The sequence below is a fragment of the Lathamus discolor genome, chromosome 4 (genome assembly GCF_037157495.1).
Source record: "Lathamus discolor isolate bLatDis1 chromosome 4, bLatDis1.hap1, whole genome shotgun sequence".
Lineage (NCBI taxonomy): Eukaryota > Metazoa > Chordata > Aves > Psittaciformes > Psittacidae > Lathamus > Lathamus discolor.
In genome coordinates, this window is record NC_088887.1 from 83216800 (window position 1) to 83243384 (window position 26585).

Sequence of the window (26585 nt, forward strand, 5' to 3'; positions counted from 1 at the left end):
TTCCCACTGAACATGCATCATGGACAACTTCAAAGAGTTCCTGACCTCTAACATGCCACAACAAAAATCTTTACCAGTCAAGTATTCCTGGTATGTACATGAACAAAAAAGTAATCATGGATTAACTCTTTTTGGCTAAATCGGTTAAAAAGTCCATTAGCAAATAGCTGATTATTCTTGTATCCTCCATTCTTTTATGTTCTTAGAGGTATTTAAAATATGAATCACCAGTCTTCTATAAAGCCTATAGAAGCTCTGCAGTTGCAGCTACCTCAATTATGCTTTTTTATGGGCTATGCAACCCTCACATATATATTGGCTGCAATGTGGCATATTCACCCAAAACATAGAAAGCAGGAGACTTGGGACTACAGTTTATTCTGGCTGCAGTCATGGGATTCTAGGCAGTTTACTCAGCAGGGTTATCAGTAGCCTTTCCACTTACTTCTAGTGACTTTCACAGCGTGAAGCAACAGAAAGGCTGTGACAGTAGCAAAGCTGTGCCCTGCAGGCCAGCACACTCCTATGTCTGATTTTCAAAGGAATATAAGCATTTGGAGAACCAAATTCCACTACAAGTTTTTATGATACTCAGCTCAGTAAAACACATACATTTGAAATTTTTACTTACAGCATAGATATAAAATATTATATTCACTTTTTTACAATTTTCAATTTAATATTTTTAATAATTTCTGGGAGTTCTTTCAGAATCAGATGAATTAGTCAAAGACACCTTCCTATAAAAAAAAAAATCAAATATGATGCAGATAAAATATGTTCCTACCACAAGGTCCAAATATTAGAACTTCTGGTAATCTTTGTAGGAAATATTAAACTATCTTCGTGTATCTATATCAGATGCTACATAATTGAATTAATGTTACCATAAAAATTTATTGTAGAAGACTAGGAAGTTATATCACTTATATTCTTGTTATAGGTGACATTTTCTGTCAACAGGAAAGGAAGAAATGCCCTGAAGATCAGCAGGAAATGTTCTGGTTTTAAAACACAATTTTTTTAGGTTTTCACATGTATTTTAACACTCTTCCCAAGTAACTTCAGATTTGTTTTACCTTCAATTGCTCCGTTCATTTTGCACAGTTTTCAAACAAACAAAGAGGAGTTATCTATAAAGTAGTTCAACCTTGACCTACCGCCTATTTGAAAATCATAAAAAAAATAAATATAAAAAAATACAAACTTCCAATAATTTCAGAATCATTCCTTCAGAAATGTGCTTACTGGCCCATATTAATCCTTGGTGCAACTTGAGAGGTAGAGGAGTTAGTTCCCTTCTGTAGACTTTAAATCATGATGACTTTGCAGCCAACAGCATTTTTTTACTTCCTCGTACATTATTTTCAGTGCTTTGAGTATCCCAGTGCATTGACTGGCTTGCAAGGAACATTTTATTCGCTGTCCAAAGGGATAGTAACAAAAGTAATAAAAGTCTAGGCTGTATGTGCACTTCTTGACAACTACCAGCCTGATTTATAGAACACCAACACTGAAGAGTCCTAATAGGTGAACATAAACAGTTGCAGATGCATATTACAGCACAAAAATGCATGCTGACTGACCTGTTCAGCTACGCTTTATGGTTCCTATGGAACAAAATTCTGTAAGATATAACTCTTGGAAAATACTCATTTATTGCACTGGTCACACTTCTGTAATTTTTACCATTATGAAACATCTGCTAGATATGACTGCAGCAATTAATTAAAGTTGACATCTTACAAGTTCTTTGCCTTGAGGTGGTTGGCTAGTGCAAAGGAGAGGTCATGGGATGTACAACTTCAAGTTACTGGTCCAAGCATAGCTCAGGTTATTAGCAACTAAGTTAAAGTTTGAGAGCTGTTATTTACAGAAGGATAAAATGTAAAGCAGGGCAAGCTGCAGGATACAGTGGATAAGTAGGAATTTATTTGATTAGGTTCAGGGCATACTTTTACTGTTTCTTTTTATCTATCCTTGTTAGCTAGGCTACATTTACTTTAGCAATAGCACACAGCAGGCACCAGCATTGCTATCACCACATATCCCCATCTCAGATTTCTCAAATTAGAAAGGATGTGCAATACAGAGCCTAAAGAGAATTTCAATTTAGGTTTTACTTGAGAGTTGTTAGCATGCTGAAAAACAGCAATACAATTTATACCTTTCCTAATACTTCTAAAAGGGGTATAAAATATTAAAGTGGGGAAGAGACCAACACATATGTTCATACATTGAAGAAGCTCTGTGATTATCAGAATGTCAGATGCAGTGAAAGGCTGTTGTGGAAAAGTCTTTCCAGTCTCAGGTATAACTGTCATTTGGAAAAATAAACTGTTTCAGTGTCCAAGGCTGGCTGAATTGAATTCCTATTTCTCAATTTTGTCAGCATGCCTTCAAAATATAGATGATGATGGAAAACAGCCGGATAAAACTTCTACATAAAGCAGTTTAGACAAACTTGGGGAAATACCTTTCAAATGTGGGAGGTGACTTGCAAGAGGGGCTGACATTTTTCATAGGTCATTCCAAAGGATGCCACCTCCAAGCACAGTATTTTCAGAGACAGTCATTACATCACTGTGTATATTCTGCCTAGGGTGAGTGTTTTTCTAAATGGATGAAAATAAGTAAGGTCAGACAGCCTGCCAGGAGGAGAGTATATAGTTTGCTTATAAATTCAGTAAAATGAAATATTTTAATACAGCCACAAGATGTAACTGGAATTTTTCAGGAACACCTAACTCAGGATGACAAATATATATGTTTATATTCTATACAAAAATATTGCAATGGCAGTACAGAGGATTTTGTATCATATTTTGCACAAAAGGATCAAGTATTGAAAAAATAATTATTATAAAATAAAAGCATTAAGACTTAGATTAAGATCCAAGTGTACTTGTTATCATCACTGAAGTGTGGAAGACAATTTTATTGATTCATTTACTTTTCCCTTTGTACGTAACTATCTCAAGAAAAAAGTCTATTAAGATATTGTTGCAGAAAAATGCTTAAAATAGCACTAGCGATCTACAAGAAAGGCCCACTCTGGAAAGCAGAAAATCCTATGTGCGCCTGGGTCACTGTGGGCCTCATGCTATAAACTTGTGCTTAACTTCATGCTTAACCATGAATTTTGCTGCTGCTGTCTGCTATTTTTCCTCCAGCTGCTTCTGTAAAATAGGATTAGAAATTGGACAATTTATGAAGAGAATCCAGCAGAATAAAGGGCTAGCAAAGAATATAAGTAAAGCAGGTTTAAAAAAAGCTGTCAAGGCAGGCTGCATGCAAAATTTATGGCTTAGTTTAACCAGACACTTCTATACTGCCATATCTTGGACCCCCTGTGCCTCTCAGATGCAAACAAAAAGGGAAATTATTTAGGGTTTCTGTGACAAGCTCTCCAGAAATTATCTAAATTCCAAAAGCTTCCTATGTCTGACCCTGCGTCAATATCAGCAAATATTCTTCAATTTACAGAACCATTGTCTTTTGTATTATCACATTTTATTAATTTTAGGTATTTAACGTCTTCCTTGATTTAATGTACAAAAGACCTGTGGGCATGTTGAATAAGTAATCTTTAAAGGTATAAAAACGAATGTCTGATGTAATCACAAAGTATGGCTTTTTATTTTTTCTCCTTGTATGCTCTGTACTAAAAACTTAGAGAAATTGAGTTGTCTACATTTTGCTTTCAATCTGTGTTTGATTTCTAACTCAGTTCACTTGAGATGAAGATCAGTACTTTTCAGTCCTTCTGCTCTATGAAATATGTTTGTGAATCTCACTTATTTAGATGGGTAATAAGTCTGTAGTTCTGGTTTAACTGGTGACAAGTCAGATCACTATCAAAAAGGAAAACATAAATGAATCCCACCATGCAGACATTCAAGTCTACATGCTTGTAGCTTTTGTTTTGTTTTTTCTTTTTTTTTTTTTTAATAGTTTTTGTTTTTAGTCTTAAAAACATTCAGATGGGATAGAAACAGGAAACATGTGAACCATGTCCATCCCTCCTTAAGAACTTTATTAGTTGTTTGATGAAAGCAATGAAAAGCTTTCTAATGTATTCGTGAAATCTGAAGAGAATAAGGAAAACAATCAACAAAAATAGTTTTTAAAAATTTTGACCACATTTTTCTGACTGTCCTTAATGCTGAGGCCAAGTTGAAAGTGATCCTGGACATATGTAGGAAAGAAAGAGAGAAATGAAATTATAAACAGTCCCCAGCCATGCTCTTGAGCTGCCAGTATCAGGCAGCTCAAAGAGGTATCCCTCTTTGCTGATACACAAACCAGTTGAATAATAGCCAAGCACAAATATTGTAGGTGTTGTTCTGTGGACCAGAAAAATGAAGGACCACACGAATTTGCTTTAATGTCTTTAATCAGTGGGACACTTAATGTCAAATTCTAGGGTACTCAGTGAGGTTTTAAATCTACTCACTCTCTCATCATCAGCATCATAATACGGGGGCAGATCTATTAGAGTCATGCATGGTATTTTTAATAGATCTCCATCTGTTTTCTGATTAAAAGCCCTGAGCAGGATTATAAAACTATTGAAGTGACTCCCTGTTTCTAATGGATGATACTATAAAATATATATAATGTTTCTAAATGTGATAGCAAACAAGTTGCATCTGTTGTCCTTTCTGCAGTGATCTCTCCCAGCTGAGCTCCTACAAAGCATTCTGATCAACAGCATCTTCTTCTGACATGATGGGATATGCAAAGACCACACTAACCAAATCTGGCTAAAACCTTAAGGGCATTTCTGTCAAAACAGAAGAAGACAATAACAACTGAGTGCTAACTGGACCTTCTAAATCTGACCAACTAAAAGAGTTGGTCTAAATTGTATTAAGTGTGTCAGGCCTCTCACTGGATAAAGCTAAACATCATGGGCCCAGCTGAATTTCGATGTGCCATCAATGGCTGCTTTACTGTGCCTATGTCAGACTTTTCATGTGCAACTGAAAATGAATAAAGAAGCTCTTTGGGAAAAACGTGGCATTCATTCTGAAGCAGGGTACATTTCCTTCCACACCGCTATGCTCACTAATCAGTGCCAGGAGCCCTCATTCAGACCTTTCATCAATAACAGCCAAGGATAAGAGAACAGAAAAGGTCTGCAGTCAACTGTAAAAGCCAATTTATACTGTGCCAAAAGTAGTGCAATGCTAAGCCCACAGGATTTTGGAGTTAAATGCAGAGTAAGAAGCTGTTGATCAGAGTGCTTAAAAGGATGTGGACTGGGAAAGATCAACGAAAAAAGGATAACAACTAACTCAGTTTTGCATGGAGAATATGTATGACCCTGTAAACACTGTATTAACTTTTCAGTCAGGAATAATGGGCATAGATCTCTTCACATGAGCTCTGCACCAGCGAATCAATTATATCAACATGCAGAAAAGCTGTAAACCAACATTCCACTGACTGCTGAATCTGTCAGAATTGGGAGGCAGAAAGTCCCTGGCACTAGGAAGTGCCTTCCTCAGAAATGCAAAAATGTGTCATCAAAAATGATTGTATAAATTTGTACTATCAGAAACAATTTAGAAAGTGCAAAGCCACTTTACCATAAACAAAAAAATTGTTATTGTAGCCAGAGCAAGACATGGCTGTAGTTACAACTACTGAATTATGGGTATGCCTACATGAGGTCTGGTTTAGTATCCTTGTTTCCAACATTTTTTGAGCAACGCAAGTGCTCTCCAGAACATTTTAGAGGTCTCCTGAAGGTCTCACTAAAAAAATGAAAACAAATGAGAAAGTCATCACAATGGAAAAGTCACACAGGAATACTTGGTGTGGGAGTCATGCCTTCTAATTCTGGTCATCTAAACTTTAGTCCAATGTAAGGTAATTCTCTAGGATGTTTCTAGTAGCTGTTTGGGATTGCCTGTCTTGCTCCATAAACCAGATTTATCTTTTACATATAATGGGAACAAGTAATTAGCCAGTGCCTCAAAAGGTACCTACAAGTTCTCTCAATTTTGTGCTTTTCGCAGCTCTAGAACAATGAGTTTTATTAACAAATGTTCATTTAGGAGACCTGACATGATGGGTTTAATTCCATTGGTTTGGAAAATTCTAAGTCAATACCAATTTACTTTTATTTTTTAAATAATTTGAAAAAACTCTGTATCCTATTTTGCTGCTCTTTGTCAAATGCTGACAGACACAGAAAAATGCGTCATAGAATCATAGAATGGTTAGGGTTGGAAAGCACCTTAAGATCACCTAGTTCCAACCCCCCTGCCATGGGCAGGGACACCTCACACTAAACCATCCCACACAAGGCTTCGTCCAACCTGACTTTGAACACTGCCAGGGATGAAGCATTCACAACCTCCCTGGGCAACCCATTCCAGTGCCTCACCACCCTCACAGTAAAGAACTTCTTCCTTATATCCAATCTAAACTTCCCCTGTTTCAGTTTTAACCCATTACCCCTTGTCCCTGTTACAAGAAATAGTTTAAGCAAAGGTAAGTAATGTGTCTTTCTTTCATGATCTTTTATAATGAAAACTGTCAAACCATCTTGGCTCAAATAGGAATATTATTAAAAAGGAGCATAATACAAATATATTTACAGCATTGTCTAAATTTTCTACTATCTGATAAGAGCAATTATAGTAAACTACCTCTACAGCATAGGAAAATCCTGTACATTCAGTGCCCTGTACTTTATAGAATATAAAATGCTAAAGAGCTAAGAATACAGTGTCTGCTCAAAAATGTCACAGAAATATTGCAGTTCCTTGTTTCTGCTCCCTAGAAATTGTGTCTCTCACACACATACATACAAATGCATAGCTGAAACATTTTCTTCTACCTAACCCTGCTGTCAATGACATACCAAAACGACATACTTATGTAAAAGTTTCGACAGTATGCCATGTGCCCCTACAAAGTGATAGTCATTCAGTGGGAGCAGACAATCTCACTACAGATGCTTTAAGAGCTGAGCTGGGATCTTTTTCTACATTCATATATAGACCCTGTCACTATCAGTTCAAAAGCTTCTCAAGCAGCCCCATCACAAATTCTGAGATATCTATGCAAAATAAAAGATCGATTCATTACTTCCATAATTTATGAACTCTTGGAAATATTTTTTTGATTATGCTGCCTCTTTTGATGGCAATACCTTTCTACTGCATTGGTAAATGTGGCCCACTGTGCCAAGTATTGTTACTTTCTGTACAGATCATAGGCAAGGAAGCAGTGTAGTTGAATATGAGTGAACCCCATATAAAAGCATTTATAGAAATACGTATTTTTGCATCCTAACTGCAATTGTTAATGAAACATTGATTAAAGCTGTGTTAAACACTCTCAGGATGATTGAAGTGGTTTAACAAGATTGCCCACAGAACATAGTTCTTTAAAATATTCAGGCTTTTAATCACCTGCAGTTAATGGTTGCTACAATTCTGTAATGGGATATCACAGAGTGAGAATCCTGTATTTCAACTGAAATGGAAATAAAACACAAAAAGAACTTGATAAGCAATGAATATAAGACCTATTGAGTAAATCAGAAACATGTCTCTGTATGTATCCAGTGCAGTTTTCATATGCTGCAGCGTTTGTAAGATACCAAGTGACCTGATCTGGGGACAACCTGTGACAAATACACAATTATTGAACAGAGGCTATCTTTACTTTTTCTGCATCCTGCCTGCTTATGCTGTCTAGGGTACCTATGGATGCCCTCACTAATCATGAGATGTCTATTCCATTCTGTTAATCATGTCCAAAAGGTGGAGATCCATATGTCCATGCCTTCAGATATGCTATATATTATTATATACTCAATGTTTTATTATGGATGGTAAGTCTAACTGGTTTACTTGAGAACAATCTAAAAATAGCTTTTCACATTGACAGAATCAGTGTTATGTCTTGCGTGAAACGGTACACAATAAAGCTTACAATTTTAGCCAAAAGAGATCGTATCTGACATACTTTTTGGGATTCCAAAGGATGTTCATTGCATTGCTGACAAGCTTGATAGAAAAACAATCGCCACTTTCCACTTATTTTCCATGGAAATTAGTTCATTATTCCTTTAACATCCCTAACAGAATCCTGAGCGAAAGGCAAATCATCAATTGAGTATGACTTTAAAAAAAATGACCTGAAAAATCTTTCCATTCTAAGTAAAAATATAGGAAATTAAAGGATGTAAGAGGAAATGTTATTCTAATAAATGTCAGTGTTACTAGAAATGCTTGTTGTATAACTGTTTTCTTCCCCTGTGTAACACAACCCTTTTTGCCCAAAGTGTAGTATTTATATGACATTTTTAATAGAAAAAAGGCTCTTCTGCTGACAGCTGCTTAATGCATTTTTGGTTAGTGTAAATTTAACAAAAATCTGTAGTTTTATGAAGCTAACACAGCAGCAGCAGATGGACGACAGCTGAAGCACCAGCCAAATGTAAAGGAATTATAGCAGGAGTAGAGAGGGCTGAATTTTGCCTGCTTAAGATCACAGGCTACTTATAGTTTATATACTGACACAAATAGCTCTAGCAGCACAATGTTGCCATAGAAACTTGTAGACCAGTAAAATATTCCTTCAGCTTTCCACCAATGGAGGGACAGGAATACAAAGCTTGATATGGTAATGAGAGCCACCAGGGATGATGAATATGAACTAATTGGGGGTGCGGGTTAAGTAAGACCTTAACAAGCCTGTAGGAGTGAAGAATGGTTGTGACATCCCTAGTTAATACGCTGGCATACTTAATTCTCCAAGATCTCCCACATTTGTTGACAGGAAAATATTTCACTGAAACATTTCTTTTTTTTTTCCTAGGGATTACACTGTCAGACATATTTTGCATGTTTTTATTAATGTTTTGTACTGTTTTTACATACTGGGGTCTTTGGGGGAGAGGGGTACAATACAAATAACACAGACTGTGGCTTCAGACCTCACAAAACTGTACTTTATGAATCAAATTAAGCAGAATTAGTTCATTTAAGCTGATCTTAGTGTTTGCACCATTTAATAATACCAGTTAAAAACTGCAAAATGAGGTGCTGTAATTCTCAGTCCATGTCTAGAAATCTACTTCTAGTTCACTCACTTACTAATTGCATATGCAGGCATTTTGTTCCCGTCAAGGACACAGTCAAATTTTTCTCATGGTTGTTGCTGATTGTTTTGAAAAATATAACATCTCCATCGATACAGAAACTTACAATTTGCTGGAATTTCAGTTAAAAAAAAACCAACCAAACAACAAAAGCCAACAAACCAAACCAAACCCTTTTATGTCTTTTCTAGCAATAGTTTTCATGGCATTCTGTAGCCTTTACATGATACATTAGTACCTATGCCATCTAACTCATATCACAAGCCCATCTGTTTAAACATACTAATTTTGTCACACTAACTGTTATATGTTGGGGTTTTACTATTTAAAATGTTAAAACAATTCACAAGTTGGGTTTCTTTGGGTTTTTTTATATCTACATAGTAGTGTGTAGATATTACCTCTCCCACAATTTATTGAAGACCAAAGAAAATACACTATATAATAGATACTACTGCAATTCATCTTTTTCTAAACAGTTGCAGCAACTATCTGTATGCTGCTCTTTATGATGCAGGCTAGACAGACTGAAAGAATAAAAAATGACACATCTGCGGTAACTTAGCAAGTCAATAAGATGGAACTCAAAGTTAGTGCTTCTAGGACTAGATAAATGCTGCATTTATCACACGCTATGTCCAAATGAGCCATCAGATATGGAAATCAAACTGACTGGGTACTTAATATCACATTTTTCAATGTTTATCAAAATATTGTTTTGATAATATTTGCTTGTGTTACCTTGCTGTAGCTTGATCATTCACCTCAGTCTTGGATTTCTGAGGGGTCACCTGTTCTGATGAAAAAGCATACCTACAATAGGAATGGTGGAAACATATTTAAGGCAGAAGAAGGTATTTGGAAACATATTATAGCATTTAAGTGACTCATCATTGTAGATATTCTATCTATCTCTTATATTTGTAACCACAATGACTTTTGATTTTCTTTGAGAAACATTTGTTTGTTTTTTTCCTTAAATATAAGAAAGTTGGGCCTGTTCAGCCTGGAGAAGAGAAGGCTACATGGAGGCAGCCTTCCAGTATCTGAAGGGGGCCTACAAGGATGCTGGGGAGGGACTCTTACATCAGGGACTGTAGTGATAGGACAACAGAGAATGGGTTCAAACTGAAACAGGCGAAGTTCAGGTTAGATATAAGGAAGAAGTTCTTTACTGTGAGGGTGATGAGGCACTGGAACACGTTGCCCAAAGAAGTGGTAAATGCCCCATCCCTGGCAGTGCTCAAGGCCAGGTTGGTCAGAGCCTTGGGTGATATGGTTTAGGGTGAGGTATCTTTGCCCATGGCAGGGGGGTTGGAACTAGATGGTCTTAAGGGGGTTGGAACTAGGTGATCTTAAGGTCCTTTCCAACTCAAACTATTCTATGAATCTATGATTCTATAACATATAAATCTCTATAACATATACATAAGGAATGATATATGTACATAAAGAAAATATATACATATATAAAGAGCTAAGTAATGTTTCAGTACAGTTGATTGCTTTATTCACTGAGCACTTTGAAAAATTAGTATTCCAAGATTAGCTGTTTTGCTAGTATGGATGCAATGAAGTGGAGTTTCTTTACTGTTTCATAATTATTTTGCTAATAAAGGAAATTTAAAATACTTTTCTACTAAATAGATTTTACTTATTCAGTAAAGACTAACAATTTACTTATTTAGCAGAGTATTTTTTTTTTTTAGAAACTAAATAACTAACCAATTTCATTTTCCTACTTTAACTCTGTGTAATCAGTCAGATCAGTCACTACAGGAATACTAGAATTATAAGAAATTGCAAGAATTTTAAGAAGGTGGCCAATAGAACTGGAGAGTTACACTCTGCTTTAGAGATTTTTTTTACTTGGATGGCAACTAAAACATGAGAAATTGTGTAGCTGCCTTAAGTAGAAGTAATGAAATTACAGGTTGGTTAAGTGATCTTTTCCTAATTTAGATAATCTGAAATGCATATTTAATTAATAAATTAATAAATCTATTTTCTAAAATTAGAGCAATCTTTGCAGACACTCAAGTAAGTTTAGAGTACTTTATGTCAATTCATCTTATGTCAATGGGTTCTATTACAAGTCTGCATGTGCAGAGATTTTTAATCTACCACCTTCTTTTTCTTCACATTCCTCACACTCTCTTTTTTACTCTCTCCTTAGAGCGCAGTTCAGTATAAAGGGACATTTGCATTAGTAACATATATAACTGTGGAACTAAATTTGTGAAGCAGTTTTTAATTATTAATGCAGTTACAGTTGATTTTTCAATTTGAATAGATATCCAGTGTTCTAAGCTATGTGAAAATAATTACATTTCTGCAAGGAAGGAAGTCTTAATACACTTCTGTGGTACTAACTATAGAGGAACCCCCCCAGGTAAATCATTCAGTCTTTGTATTATAAATAAATGTAAAATGATAATTCAGGTTTGTGCATGTGAGTGTGTTGCATTTATAAATCTATTAAGAAGCAAAGTAAGCAAGACATACGTTGTTGGAGCCTCTGAATTTTCTGAAGTGGTCCTAGAGAAAGAAAAGTGTAAACAGTTCAGAAACCAAGTAGCAAAATGCTAGTATTGAAACACTTATTTGCAAGATTTTAGATTAATTAACAGCAATTAATTTTACTTTTTTGTCCTTCAAGGTGGCATTTTTCTTTGTTTCTTAATGTGGAACATAACACTTTCAACTCAAGTAGCATAATACTCAATAATATTCTCTGTACGCTATTAAGACAATCATTCTTCTATTAACATTCTCCAGTCATTCACTCTGGTCAATGGTGGGTTTCTTTCAGCACACAATTCACAACCAAAAAACTCAGTTACAGTGAGCTGCTTATATTTTTAGCTTCAGTTGTGATTTCTTTTAAGTGTTCTGTAAAGTGTGTTTAATCAGCTTGGAAATGAGGCAAAGCACTTTAAAAGTTTACGTCATGCTTCACTATAGAAGGCTGGGTATCAGAATCAGAAGAGGTAAGTAAATATAAATGCTGACCAACCCTCTCTCCCCCAACCCCATGATTGTTGAACTCCCTTCCTGAGGATGGCAGAACAATCAGCCATTCTCATATTTCAAGAACAGACACAGCTGTATGCTACACCTGTCTTTAAGACTGATAGTGACCTTTAAAAGCTGGTTATTAGCATCTATGCATCTTTGTTTCCTGAATCTCACTGGTGAGTAAAAGTCTAACAATTATTAGTTGTAGTAATATTCACAGTTTGAAACAGCTTTCAAAGCACTTTACAAAGGTAAGCAAAGAAATCTTCTAATGCTCATCTCTGTTTAACCAACAGTGCTTGGTCTCATCATTGCTAGACGACCCAGGAAGGGCCATGAAATCTTCAGAATGAACATGCCCGTATTTCAGTCTTCTCTGAATTGAGAGTAGAGGGGTAACTGGCACTTCATATACTCAGCCCTCAGTCAGTGCTAGACATCAACCTGATAAGCGCCCATGCCATCCTACTTATCAAACTCAGTCCCTCAATAATTGCCCTGTTGGCTCACTCCCCAAAATCAGCTTTAGCCAAGAATTAGGAAATAAGTAGCAACCATGAACACTTACCTTTTGGTTTCCACCGTTTCTGTTGTGGTTTTACTACTTGAAACTGGAGGAGGCATCCAAGATTGCCTGTCAGTGTTAAGAAATATTTTTTTTAGCATTAATTTAATGCTATGTCAAAAGTGATGTAGAAATACCTGGAACTTTTCTTAAATTATTAGTATTTTGAAATACTGAATGCAGATACTTCTTAGACCACTTTATGGTTTGTTTTGTTGTGTTTTTTTTTTTTCTGGGTTTTTTTTTTTTTTTTATTATTTTTGTTTTTTTCCCCAGACAACTGAGTGGAATTGGAACTAATATAGTAATTTTAATTATTTTTCTGGAAAAAAATGTGTTCTCTGACTTTAGGTTATCTTACCTGCAATTTGGTACAAATAAAAGGATCATTCATGTGAAGGACAAACAGATAGGATGCACAAAGGGAAGAGCGTCATGTACCAACCCAAGAAACACATTAAGGCTGGTATTAGAGGTCACATAAACATTACAAGCACTTTCACTTTTTTTTTTCTAAAATCAAAACTATTAATCCAGCAACGGTTTGTGAGGGAAAAGCCATTGCACCATAAACACTGCAATTCAGTGATGGCTTTTCACATCTTCAAAGAGCCTTAAGAGAACTATGGGGCTGAAAACACCATAAATTTCCACCGAACAAGCAAAGCTGTCAATATGATAATGATGATATTTTAATTTCTGCTTCCAGAATTCCACCAATCACTATTTTTATACATCAAGTATGGAAAAGAAAAATCACAAAAAGACAGAATTTTTGCCTGCGAAGGACACATAAACATATAGCCATTGTCAGCAATACATTTTAAATCAAGAAAGTAGTTCTTTCTCTATTCTAACCCCTGTTTTTATTCTTGCCCAAAGAAATCCAGATTTTTAAAGCTCGTTGTTCATCGTACAGAAAACCATGTGATTCATATGTACTCAAACAGCACAGGTTTAAGTCTGGCATCAGAGATTTTGCAGTTACAGTGAGCTAGAATGCTTTAAATTTAGACACTGAAAAGGCATATGGTAGCTGAGTTAGGGGCTGCAGCAAAGTGACAGCATCTCTTGTGCTATGGTCCACCAGGCTCACAAAACTGGCTCTACAGAGGTTAACTTTCAACACAGTACTCCCATGGAAAAAGCCAGAGCATGTAAAAGTTTAATTCTAGAAGCTTGCTGAGGAGTTAGAGCATGCTAGAGGAGAAAGCTGGTAATGCTCTTTTTATGTAATTGTGACATGCTACTGAGGTTTCACAGAGTGCTAAATATTCTCTGGCAACCAAGCAATGGTGGTATCAAATACCTTTTTTTCTTGATTGGAGAAGTCACAGCAGGGTTTGTGGGTGCTGCATTAGAAGTCCAAGATTGTCTGTTAAGGAAATATACTTAATTCTTAAATAATTGTATCATTGTGAATGAAAACAAAAGTCAAAACGTTATTGCAATTCTTAATGTAAGGAGAGTAACAGAAGAACAGAGCTTTACAAACTATTTTATTGCTCTTTGGCAGGAAAAAAAGAATATGTACTACTTAAGTCTCACTGAAGTCCCACTTCAGAGTTCATGGTAGATCTATTAAAAAATCATCTCTAGACAAAATAAGATAAAATCCAATTTATATAATGTTTCATGTGTCATCATCACCATGATTTACAACATAATGGTGTAAAATCGTAATTTAAAAGAGTGATCTCACTTGAACTTTAAATGCCAGGGATACTCATTTGCTCTTCAGAGTAATATCTCAGCACTTCACAAGATGACATTTAATTGCTATGCTCAGCCATCACTGGCATCTATATTCATTGTAATTTATTATTGATGGAACAGTACTGACAGTGATATATTTGTCCCTTTACATTTATAAATATAGTGGCTGAGCAACTCTGGCTTCCATTTTTTAAATAACAATTTCAATCAGGTAAGAACTGTAAATCCTTAAGAAAGTAAATCTTTAGTGCTGTGTAGTCAGATATAGAAAGTGCTCATCTCTGCATCACGGCTTTTTTGAATAACATGTAAAAAAAAATTTGCGCCAGGTTATTTTAAATTAAAAATTGGTTTTGCCTTGTTTTAAACAAAAGACTGACTTTCTGACAAAAGAAAAGCCTTCCAGTGGAAAAATCAGTTACCCTGTCTATCAAAAAAGCATTTCTTCTGTTTTGGTACTCAGGTTTCTATCGGCAATGTTCAGTGGTTTTTTTAACTGGAAACATTAATTGCAATTCTTTTGTGCAGTCTTTCCTCAGCAATACCTGTTATGTTTAGTAGAATTCATGCAGAGAAATGTAGAGCTCAAGAACATGCCCACACTGAACTGTTTTCAAATCCTCTTACTCATTCTGGTTTTGTACCTAAAACACTGTGTTTCTTAAATAATTGCTTTTCTGAATGAATGTGTAATCTGAGGTAGTCTCTTTCTTAATCTATGTGGAGAAATAAGCATTTTAAAGGTAAATTCTTCTTCTCCTAAAGAAAATATCTGGAAGACATCAGATGAATTGTCCTCCAAAAGACCCTTTCTCTCCTCACTGGCTATAAAAAGGGTCTATGGTAACCTAGACATAGAAGTCAGCATTTCAGATGTCAGACGCTGGAATTAAGCCTACTATTTGGCCATAAAGCATACAAATAATGTCTCTATATATTATTGGCATGTCCACATAATCAAAAGTTATGATATTTTATAATACCTATGTGATAATGCATGATAAATGATCCATAATTATTTATGATACATAATACATAGGTGATTAAGTTTCCAAAAATCATACCTGTTGCTTTCCTTATTATTCAGAGTTGGTGACTTATTTATTTTATCAGCGTCACTTTTGTCTGGAATTCTGTCAGAAACAGAGAAATTATTTATAATACACACTCTAGGTATGAAAAAAACCCCAACCAAATACCCACTTCCAGTAATGTTAAATGATGGAGATTTTTTTTTGCCCTCTGCACAGATTAAAAATTCCTCAGTATCAAAAAAACCACTAGAACAGTATCAGAATTAATATAAATTTAGTTCATTAATATCTGAAGAGTTTAAGTAGCTCACTAAAAAAACTTTTAAAAGGTTATGTTCAAACACTAATTGATATACTATATCAAGCCTCCTTGTTATTAACAGTTTATTGCAACTCCTTTGAATTAGACCAGAATACGAAGAACAAAGAGCAATGTTTCGTCAAGCAGCATAAACTATTCCCTTCCCGTCTCCCTCAGCATCCCTAGAGAGATTCAACAGTCTCATTTTCTTTACAGCTTTTAGAGATCAATGTTCTTTGGCAATACTCTTGTGTAAAATCCCCAACAAAGCATGGTAGTGACCCACAGCAATAACATCTAGCAAGAAGTAAGATTATTTGTGCTTGAATTGATTTCATTAAGCCATGAAATTTACTCTTAGAAACTACCACATGATTTTTCAAGCACTTTATGGATTCTACAGCTGTTGTGTTTGAGTCCCAAATTTTCACAGAAAGCACCATGCAGCTACCATAGGTGAAACAGCTTAAGCACTTGTTTTATTTCAACTTTGTTCTCTTCTATAGAATGCCCTTTAATAAGAACACTGGGAATCTTTAAACTCAAATATAAAGTGATGTACATTGAAATAGATTGTTATGTTAAGTATGTGGTTAAAACTACTGATTTATATACAGAAATTTAAATAAATAAGTTTAGAATTTATTTACATATAGAAATTACTTAATTTTAGTTATCTCCATCTATAAACTGAAGCTATAGATACAAAATAATTAATCCCAGAACATTTTGCATCCTGCCCTCAGCCAAGTATCACAGAATACTGTTGTATTTAATGGAAAGCCTTCAACGGAGCTCTGGGACGCAATCTGTACCAGCTTATGCTCTGTGCCTTTTTCAAATCTAATTTTAATTGGACAAATAACTATCACGTCACGGGCAGCTTGTGTCTGTGGCCAGCAGTTACAGTTACTCGAAAGACCACTAGAGGTCCCACTAAACTTGCTACAGCATCGCTGCCGATGCAAACGGGAGTGCTAGTTCTAATTCACGGCTGACCAATGAACCACCATTTCTTTCACGCTTCATTTTGTATTTTCAGAATTTCGGCGCAGTGCTTTAAGCAGTTCTGTATTTGCTCATTTTAAAGACCTGAAGGGTCCAATCTGGCTTCCTACTCCAGTGCTGCTTAATTGTAATAGAGGCTTTGAAATAAGTGAAAGAAGATATGTAAGTATAATGTTAACTTCTTTTCAGCTTCTGATAAGCAGTGGTTGAAGAATATCCTCTGCTTGCGCCCAGAATGCTGTTTCCAGACACCTTTGGATCACTGATCCATTCACTCATCTAACGTTTTCCTGAACCAGTTTCAATTTCTGGTGTCCACAAGATCCTGTGGTGTTGACTCCTACAATTAATCTATGTGTTAAGGGAAAAACAAATGCCCTGCTTTTTTCTTTTCTTGTTTTTTTTTTAATTGTTACTTAAACATTTTATAGAGTATCTCCTCATTCTCACAGTGCAACAAACAGAAAATACCCCCTCCTTACTCGCTATGTCAGTCTTTTCCAAGTTAAGGAAACTTTGTCTCTTCAGACATTCCATATATGAAAGATATTCCATCCCAGTCATCATTTTTTTTTCACCTCCCTCTTAACTTTTTTTTCTGGTTCTGTTGTAGTTTCTTCACAAAAGTGAAAGGCTGCATGCAGTGTTCAAGATGTGCAAAACGGGCTCATACCAAGACTGAACAGTGGTTTCAAAGGGTTAGATTATTAATAAAGAAGAGAATGAAAGCGTCTCATTTGCTTCAGTCCCATCTCTTCAGATTTAATTGCTGTAAGTGCAGTTAGGATTTATTCTTCCTGGAAGCTATTCTGGACTCAGTAATACTTGGAAAAATAGTAATGAAATTTTCATTTTCATTATATTATTTTAATATTTCTCCCATCTTTTGTCAAATGCTTAGTTGTTAATAATATGAGAGAAATAAAAGGATAAATGAAATTGTTCCTCCCATCCAGAAGGCTACTTGTGATTATCTGTAAAATGCAGTTGTTGCCTGAGTTATGATGTGTAGATCTGCCTGCCAGTACAAGCACGTGTACCTGCTGTCATCAAGCTATGGCGTTCTGCTAGTAACTTAACAGCTCTTGGTATTTTCTTGTGCTTGCAGCCAATGGTGCAATTGCATGTGGTCATCTGCAATATCTCTCCCAGGTCCTTAATACTGAAAGTGATGCTTAAATTTTGTAGATATTGGGTTAAGCAAAATTAATATCAAACAATGCTATTTTTGAACATCGATATGGCAGTCTCCAGGACTCAGAAAACTGTACTTAATATAGCTCCTAGATATGTTTTCACTGTCACATTTACACACACAATGAACTCAAAATTACTCCTATACTCCGTATATTACTTTTTTTTTAGTTAGCATTTCAATGACCATTTTGTCATTTTGAAAACTAGCTATTGAAGAGACATTGATCCAGATAGAGATCCAGACTCTTTAAATCCTTGTCTTTTGGAATATTACAGTCATGGCCAAAAGAGATGCAGAGCAGAATTGTGAAAAGATATTCCATTATCTACCTCGCAAACAGGTAACTCCTAAAGGCCTTCTCCTAAAGTACAGAAGACTAACATTTTTATAGCATCTTAGCTAGACAAAATAATTTTCCACATAGACAGCATGACTTACTATAATTCTATAAACAGCTCTGAGAGATCTCCAATACCAGGGTAATTTTTCTCAAGAACTGTCTACTAAAAGCAGTCCTTCAGACTTTATCCTGCCTCCCAGGAACATGCTGTTTTTTCAACTCTGCTTTTTAGTTTTGCACAGGAAATAAAAAAAAGAAATTAAAAAAAAAAACAAAAAAAACCTGCTTTTTCACACAGGCAACTAAACAACCAAGTCCTGCAAAGTTCATGCAAGCTTGTAACCATGTACCATGTACCATGTAACCATGTACCATGTACCATGTACCATGTACCATGTAACCATGTACCATGCAACCATGTACCATGTACCATGCAACCATGTACCATGGTTACGCTTGCCAGAAATAATTTTTAAGAAAATAAGGGAGTTGTGCCCAATGGAAAACATCCTTCATAGAGGAAGCAGAAGTATCAAATTGGACTGCAGGGTACAAAAAGGTGTTAAGAGGTAGTACATCACCACACCTTGTAATGCATTAGCTGCAAGTTTGAGGAGATGCATCCATTACAGAAATGCCTACTGGCAACAGGTGTGTAAAAATTAATCCTGGAATGGTTACATTTCACAGTTTTGAGAAGACCAGTAATGAGTAAGGAAAAATAAACTTCCTTATTGTGATCATTTCAGGTAAACCCATCATTATTCACTCAATTTATGAACATATTCTGCATTAGTTATCAGAGGTGTATATTCATACCTATAATCCTCTTTGTATTCTCTGTCATCTTTTGCACATTAAAAACCCTTTATGTTAGATATTTGTGTATATGAAAACATAAAGACAATCAGCTTACAACCTAAAATAATTCAGACATCTTACTATCTTGGCATAAAGCAGAAAGACATAGATAGGTGCAAAAGGACAATGTGACAGTGACACTGTAGAAACTGGAATTGTCCTATGACTTCCTAATTAGTAATCAGGGTTTCTATGTATGAAAATCAAGCCTTAAAAATTTATTTGAAGTCAATGAAAATAAGATAAGAGTGACATAGCTGGCATATTCTACTTGAATTTCCAAAAGCTTCATAGAAATTTGCTTTAGTGGCTCTTCAACAAAGCGATCTATGTGGTAATAGAGAAGGTCATTTCAAGGATAAGTAACAGCTTCAAAAGTAGGAAACAAAGGTTTAGGGTAAATGACATTTTTTCACAGTGGAAGGAGGGATCTGTTTAAGACTTGTGTTTTTCCATATGTTCATAAATTATCTAGAAAAGAAGGTGATGTTGCTTGCCAGTGACACTGACTCATGGTAGTCAAAACAAATGCAGACTGGCAAGGTTTTCAGAAGTCATCTGCTAACATGTCAGATTACTAAAATGGCAGATAACGTTCACTTTTCTTAGATGCAAAGTAATGCCTGCCAAGAAAAGCAGTTGATCTCTGAACCAGCTATTATCATTCAAGAAAGAGGCCTTGGAATTATATAGATAATGTTATAAAAATTAAAGATAATTCTCAGCGTCACTCAAAAGAGCAAATTCAATATTATGAAGTATGAGGGAAGGAACAGCAAATGGACCAGAAGCCATTGTACATATACAAGGTGTGCGCCCATCTTAAATACCTGCATGGAGATTTGGACCCCCAGATCAAAAACACTAATGTGGAAATAACAAGATACAAAGAAGGCCAGTAGGTAAATTGAAGTTAGGACAGTTTGCTCCTGATGAGTGAACAAATACAGCAGGATTCAGCAGCCTATAGAAGAATCAACGGAGGGGTGATATCACACAGCTGCATAGCCTATTTTGCTCCAAGCTTCTATGGAGAAGGTAAATTTTACATAACAGTTTTTCATTGTTTCTTACAGCAGAAGTAAAGATCATCAAACAAAATAGCACAATGCTATGATCCAACTAAACAAGTGCACTTTTTCCACAGTGTGTACTAAAGTGCTGTTACTCATGGCCTCTGCATGTTGTGGATACTGGATGTTAATGTGGGCTGAATTTTGAAGATGCAATGCAGAAAGAATCTGCAAGCACAAGCATAGTCATGCCTTAACAGAGGTCAAGGCTGAAGAGGACATTCAAATTAAGCTCCTTTATGTTAAGCATATTATTCTGATATTTGTACTGATCATCGTATGAAGTGGCAGTAAGGATTTGCAAAGAACTAGAGGTTTAGCTGTGTTGTGCTTAACTATCAGAGAAAGGACTGTGATACACAGTTTGAAAGCAGTGGTTTTCATCGGTGCAGAGATACTTTTATGAGGACAAGAATGCACAGAAATTGATAGAGAAGAAGAAGAGCTATATGTCAAAAGAACCTTTCCTCTAATCGCGTTTCTGTTTGTCTCATTGGTAATTCATGAAGAAAAATAATTTTCTTCTACTTAGGTGCTTAATAAATAGCAAAATTTTAAAACCCCACTGATTTCATTCATGCTTTCATTTTTAAGACCCCTGCACAGGTATGAGAATAACAAAATACAATATATACAGAAAAAATCCCTACCTGTCCAGGGTAGTATCAGACCTGTAACGTCCAAGTACAGCTTTCTGATCTTCCTTTTCATTTGTGGCACTGCTATAAAAAAGATTAGAAATGCCACTTTAGTTACTGTTTTTATTAAACAACTCGGCACCAAAAAAAAACAATAATGCAGGTCTCAAGATATCATACATTATTTCAGACCATCAGGTGTCAACACATCCAACCCTGCATGAATTGCAATGATCAACCTAACAGTTATTGACGCTGGAGTCAGATTTACAGGGGAAAGATGCATAGACTAAAATTGAACAAAGCAAGTTCTTGCTACAAACAGAATACAGTAAAAGGACACTCAGTTTTCTTTGACAATATCATTAGAAAGGTGTACAGATTCTCTACTGTACCTGTGTAGGCTATCTTGAGATTTGTATTGGTTAAGTACAGCCCTTCCATAGTTTTCATCAGCACTTCAAGCAAAAGAAAGACAGTAGTTAGTTAAAATTTTAATATTAAAATAGAAAATTGTTTCTTAGCAAAGCGTTTCTGTTCTCAATCATATGTCACAGCTTTCTACTACTACTATAATCGCATCAGTTACAGATCTCTGCATTAGATGACTCCAGACATTTTGGAGTAAGAATAATCTCTTCCTGCATGCTGTTCATGGGCCAGATAATGGAAGCCTGCTCTCATGGTGGAGTTTTTCTGTAATGGAAGTCCTAGTTTGTATTAGAGTGAATTTCAACTGATCCTGATTTAAGCTCCTTAAAAGAACTTGCCAAGATTTATAATCTTCCTGCTTGTAAAAGGAAAATGTTAGCTATCAGTCCTGCAACCTAGATATATGAAATGTGGGATTTTTCTTCTAGAGCAGAAGCCTTTCATTAAACGATCAACACTCAAAAGTCCCAATTAAAAACATAGTGAAAATCCAGCAAGCTACTTCCAAAAGGCAATCAGTACCTCATCAAGAAAAGCAAATACTAGTTATTTGATTAAATTAATGTAATTCCTGTTCATACCGTTCATGAAAAAGTAGACACTCCAAGAAAATGTACATGGCATACTGAACTAAATACAGAAGAAATATATTTCATATCTTTCTTACTTTTCCTCTTCAGGCCTCTTCTTTATCCAGCTGTTATCTTGCAAAAGGGTCCGTCGTTTGTTACTATCATGAGTAGCCTGTTGTCTGCTTTTAATTGCAACAGAGGGGCTCTTATTATCTGCAAATGCAGAGAAACATGTCTTGAAAAGGAACATACGGAATAACTTTGGAAACTTAATGTACTATTAGAAAGGCTGAAATATGTAAATGTTTATCAGTTTGACTCTTCAGCTGTCATTCCTGTTTAGTGCACACATTTTGCTTTGAAAGTTTGTGGTTTAGTCCCTTCAACCTTCAAGGGACTGCAGAAGCCCAATTTACAAAACTAAATTCAGCTTCCTCCTTAATATGAAACAGCTTCATATACTTTTAATGTAAACAAATATCACAAATCTGATAAATTGATTATGAAATATACAGAGAACAATAATTCCAGGAAAGTCAAACGAATGAATACTGTTTCCTGAGGCATTGTTTGTGGGTTTTGCATTTGCAGATGTGTGACAGGATGCAAATTTCAAAGCAAAGCTAACCTTGAGATGATCACATGGTCCTCCTCCTACATCCACAGCTCAGTGTGTGTATTTTCAGGTTTCTTAGAAGGGTCATGCTCCTTCTGAAGCTTTTTCCTCAGTGCCTGAATGAACAGTTCATTTTCTAACCAGCTACCTAGTTTTACTGAACTTTTAATAAAAGTAATACATTTAAGACCTATAACTTTATGACAAATTTAACTAAAATGGGTGTATGGTTTCAAGTCACTGGGAGGAACTCCCATATACACTTACACACTGTGTGAACATGGAAGCCTTATTTACTTTTCAAAGCAACCTAAAATATCTTTGTCCAACAATGCTGATATTTAGTAGGTTGAATAAGTATCAATACAATGTTAATTCGATTTGTGAGAATATAACTTCCTCACTGTATTAGAAAGTTAATGTTTATCTCAAATTCAGTGACTGTTGTCCAATATCCTCAGTTCGTTTTCTTACCACCAAAGTTTTGTATCATCAGGCTATTTGAAGTGAGGGAGAATATTGTTAGAATCATAGAATAGTTAGGGTTGGAAAGGACCTTATGATCATCAAGTTCCAACCCCCCTGCCACGGGCAGAGACACCTCACACTAAACCATGTCAACCAAGACTCCGTCCAGCCTGGCCTTGAACACCACCAGGGATGGAGCATTCACAACTTCCTTGGCCAACCTGTTCCAGTGCCTCACTACCCTCACAGTAAAGAACTTCTTCTTGCGATGTTTTCTCTTTAAAATGGAAGACTAGAAGTTGAGCCCCAATAGAAAATCCATCTTTGAATTGTGATATTTGCCCCAAACCTTCCCAGAGAAAAGAACTTGAAAAACTACACGTGCAAGACCCTTGTCAATAGCATCCAGTTAATCAACTAACTGACTGATGAAGAATACTGAGTTTCTTGGATTTTCCTTTAGAGACCTCCATGATTTTCTCCAAGAATTCCTCACTCCCTGAGCTTTCACACAAAAGGACTTTAACACCATCAGATTTTAGGAGATATCACTATCTGGTGTTCAGTAAGGACATTTGTCCATAAAGATTGTGTATAGAAAGACCACACAGAAAATACATTCAGTCAGTGTTAGATCATTTGTCATAGCTGTGTTTCTGCTGTAATTTACAAGAAAATGTAGTTCTTGCTTTTAATATAAGAACTTCAGCTGTAGTACTAACATGAAAAGATGACAAATAGCTACAATGAGTGGAAGACCAAAATATAATGAAGCACGAAAAAACCATTTTGACTGACAATGGCCAAGACTGATTTTTTTAAACACATTTTTCTCCTGAAAGCAAAACTCTGGAGTGCAAAGATAAAATTCAGTCTAAATATATATCTCACTGTAACCCAAACTGTGTCTGCTCTTATCTGTTGCAATTCACTGTAGATACATCTATAGTGACAATAAAAGGACAGTGAACAAACTAAAGGATTGCACTCCTCATTCACGTTTGTGCAGCTGCAAATGTTCTCTGGCTCTTCTTGTGTTAGACTGAGCTGCTAGAGAAGTGACAAACATTTACAAAGCATGGCTGTGGTAGCACTGATGTGTGTTTCTGTCTCTTGGCCCTGATGCCGATGTTTGGCTTTCTTTTATGAGCAGTATAGATGCAGCCCTTTGAGGCCATTAAGAAATGAAAGGCACATCATAGATGAGATTTGTAAGAATGTGCTGACAATCACGATAGATTAAGAACAAAAGGCCATGTATCCTTACTGCATGATTTCTGCATCAGCCTGTTCCCTGCCAATCGACCTAGCTTTTCTCTTAAAAATATTTATTAAAAACTGACTTTAAAGACTTGAAAAAATGAAGACATCCCAGCCTCACTTGTATAGCTTCAGAGGTTCATTAAAATATCTATCTACATAAGCAAACTGAAAAGAAGGACCTCCACTGATGTAAACGATAGCATTGTTTTCATAGTCACTGTCAAGTACTGAGATAGCTGTAATTGGCAAACAAGACTAACTTATGTGCATTTGCTCTACATATTTACTGTTTTGAATATAATGATAATACTAGCAATGTTGGGATATAACAGGAACTTGGCTGAACCTATATTGATAGAAAGAAAACCACCAACTTTTTAATGTTGGATTTTCATTCAAATCCTTGATTACTGAATGTTACAAACTGTACCTTCCTATTCTCATAAATATTTAGGTATTTTATATTTGGTACAATCATTTGCATTGAAAATAAAAAAAAAAAAAAAAAAGAAGTAAATTTTGGAAAGTAGGAAAAAATGTGAGTTCAAGTATATGCATTCCAGAGATAAAACTTCTCTATGGTGAGGACAGCTGATGGCAGCTAAAGGGGTGGAAATGATTCCAGCATTCCTTTCAAACTAATGGTTTTAGACAAAGATGCTTTCAACTGTCTGCAATACATTTTAATCTGTGCTCTACTGTCAGGCATAACCTCCTCTGAGTCTTGAAGAAAAATTCTTCAATGACACAAACACAATAGAAGCATTTCTATATAATCAAGAAGTACTCAGTATATATCCAACTATTACAATTAAACTTGCATGTACAATATTGGCTTTTTTCCAATAACATTTAAGGAAAACTATTATCTCTTACCCAAAAAATCACTTGGATTTCAGAGAAATTACAGCTTTCTTAATTGCTTAGTGCAATTAGGAAAATCTCCTAGAAAGGCCGTAGCCAAGGAATATGTATTGTGTTTTATTTTCAAGAAACATCAGAGGCAATTTGGTAATGCATGAGGCTTTGGGTTTGCTGAAGAGTACTAATTTTTGGTCTAATGAATTGCCTTCCAAGTTTCAATTAAAAAACTAAATATAGATCTGATACAACAGTTCAGGTCACATGAGCAGAGGCAGATGGAGCTTATCCCCTTCTTATCTTGACAATAAGAAGTTTATGTCCTTAGCATTGTAGAGCCAAGCTGCTTCCCACCATGGCTGCACGCATTTTGCGGTACTTAGGTTTGGCATGTCCCACCCAAACCATGTCCTTGTGTACCTCAAAACCCTTCAGTCTTTAGAAGTATTTTGCAGGTTCCAGGGAAATTGAAAATTTCATCGCATTTCCAATTTGTTTCTTGACATTTCTCTGCATAGAAAGCAAACTCCAGCCCTCCTCAAGTTTTGTCCCTCAAAAGGAATATACAAACCTAACTGACAATGATTAAATAACATTTCTCTCCCCTCCTCCTATTCTAATTTTCATTGATTTCTCCTCATTTTACCCAAGTGAGACAATGGGACGATGCCGAGACCATCTGTCCACTGCCTTCCAAGCTGCCATGCTCCTGTGGGATCTCCAAAGCAACCACAGGGCTCAGTGGAGGGAACCACTGTCTTGCACCACACTGCCTGGCTCTCCTTCTCCAGCACACTACACTGCCCAGCATGATGGTTTAGCCTAAATCTCTGCAATGAAACCTTACAAAGACCACTGCTAGCTTTGTGGCTGAAGCAGGTCCTGGTGTGAACCTGATAACCAGCCCATCACAGCCTAACAGTGCTGGTATGTCCTGTGAGGGAGCTGCACGATGGGCATGGCAATGCTTGGAAAGGAGAAAGGCCATGCCTCAATCTGTAAGTACCCTAAGAGCAGAAAATAAAGAAGACTCAGTATTACCGCTTTTGTTAGGAGCCTGTTTTCGTATGCTGAAAGCTGACATTTTGTTCAGTGGGGTGTCCTTCTGTGGGAATCTAAAAGAAAACATGAAAAAAACCAAAAATGAAAACAAAAAGAGTTGGCAGTGAGATTAGAAATGATCCCCAAAGACATTTTAAATTCATTTGCCATGCTGATCACCTCCTCGTGCAAGTTTAGTCTAACAGTAGAATGACTTAGCACCAGCTGCTGACCTCTTTGAACTGAAGCTCAGGCACAGAAGTGGCTTTTCTCTCCCTGGTGATGACTATGTGTATCCCTGCCCTGTGTTTCTGCATGTCACATTGCCTCTCCCTCCTTTTCCTTGTCAAGAGCTCCTTCTCTGAGAGCATGTGGGGTGGTAATAGCCTTTGGAGGGCAAGACAAAGTAATGAAGATTGGGGTGAGTTGATTAGCTTCATGGGAAGATGGTAT

At 36.0% G+C, this 26585-nt stretch overlaps 1 protein-coding gene across 4 annotated transcripts in view; it reads right to left on the reverse strand.

Annotated features, from left to right (window-relative positions):
* SCEL (sciellin) overlaps positions 1–26585 on the reverse strand; it is a 48909-nt gene that overhangs the window by 15975 nt on the left and 6349 nt on the right. For 3 of the 4 annotated variants that reach the window (XM_065675809.1, XM_065675810.1, XM_065675811.1), the window contains 9 exons: positions 26133–26206; positions 21979–22096; positions 21275–21337; positions 20892–20963; positions 15491–15559; positions 14020–14085; positions 12714–12779; positions 11633–11665; positions 9869–9940 (listed from right to left, as the gene is read on the reverse strand). In XM_065675809.1, the coding sequence (XP_065531881.1) occupies positions 9869–9940; positions 11633–11665; positions 12714–12779; positions 14020–14085; positions 15491–15559; positions 20892–20963; positions 21275–21337; positions 21979–22096; positions 26133–26175 (602 nt within the window). In that variant the 5' untranslated portion in view covers positions 26176–26206. The remainder of the gene's footprint in view (positions 1–9868; positions 9941–11632; positions 11666–12713; positions 12780–14019; positions 14086–15490; positions 15560–20891; positions 20964–21274; positions 21338–21978; positions 22097–26132; positions 26207–26585) is intronic. The other variant, XM_065675812.1, reaches the window with a different exon arrangement.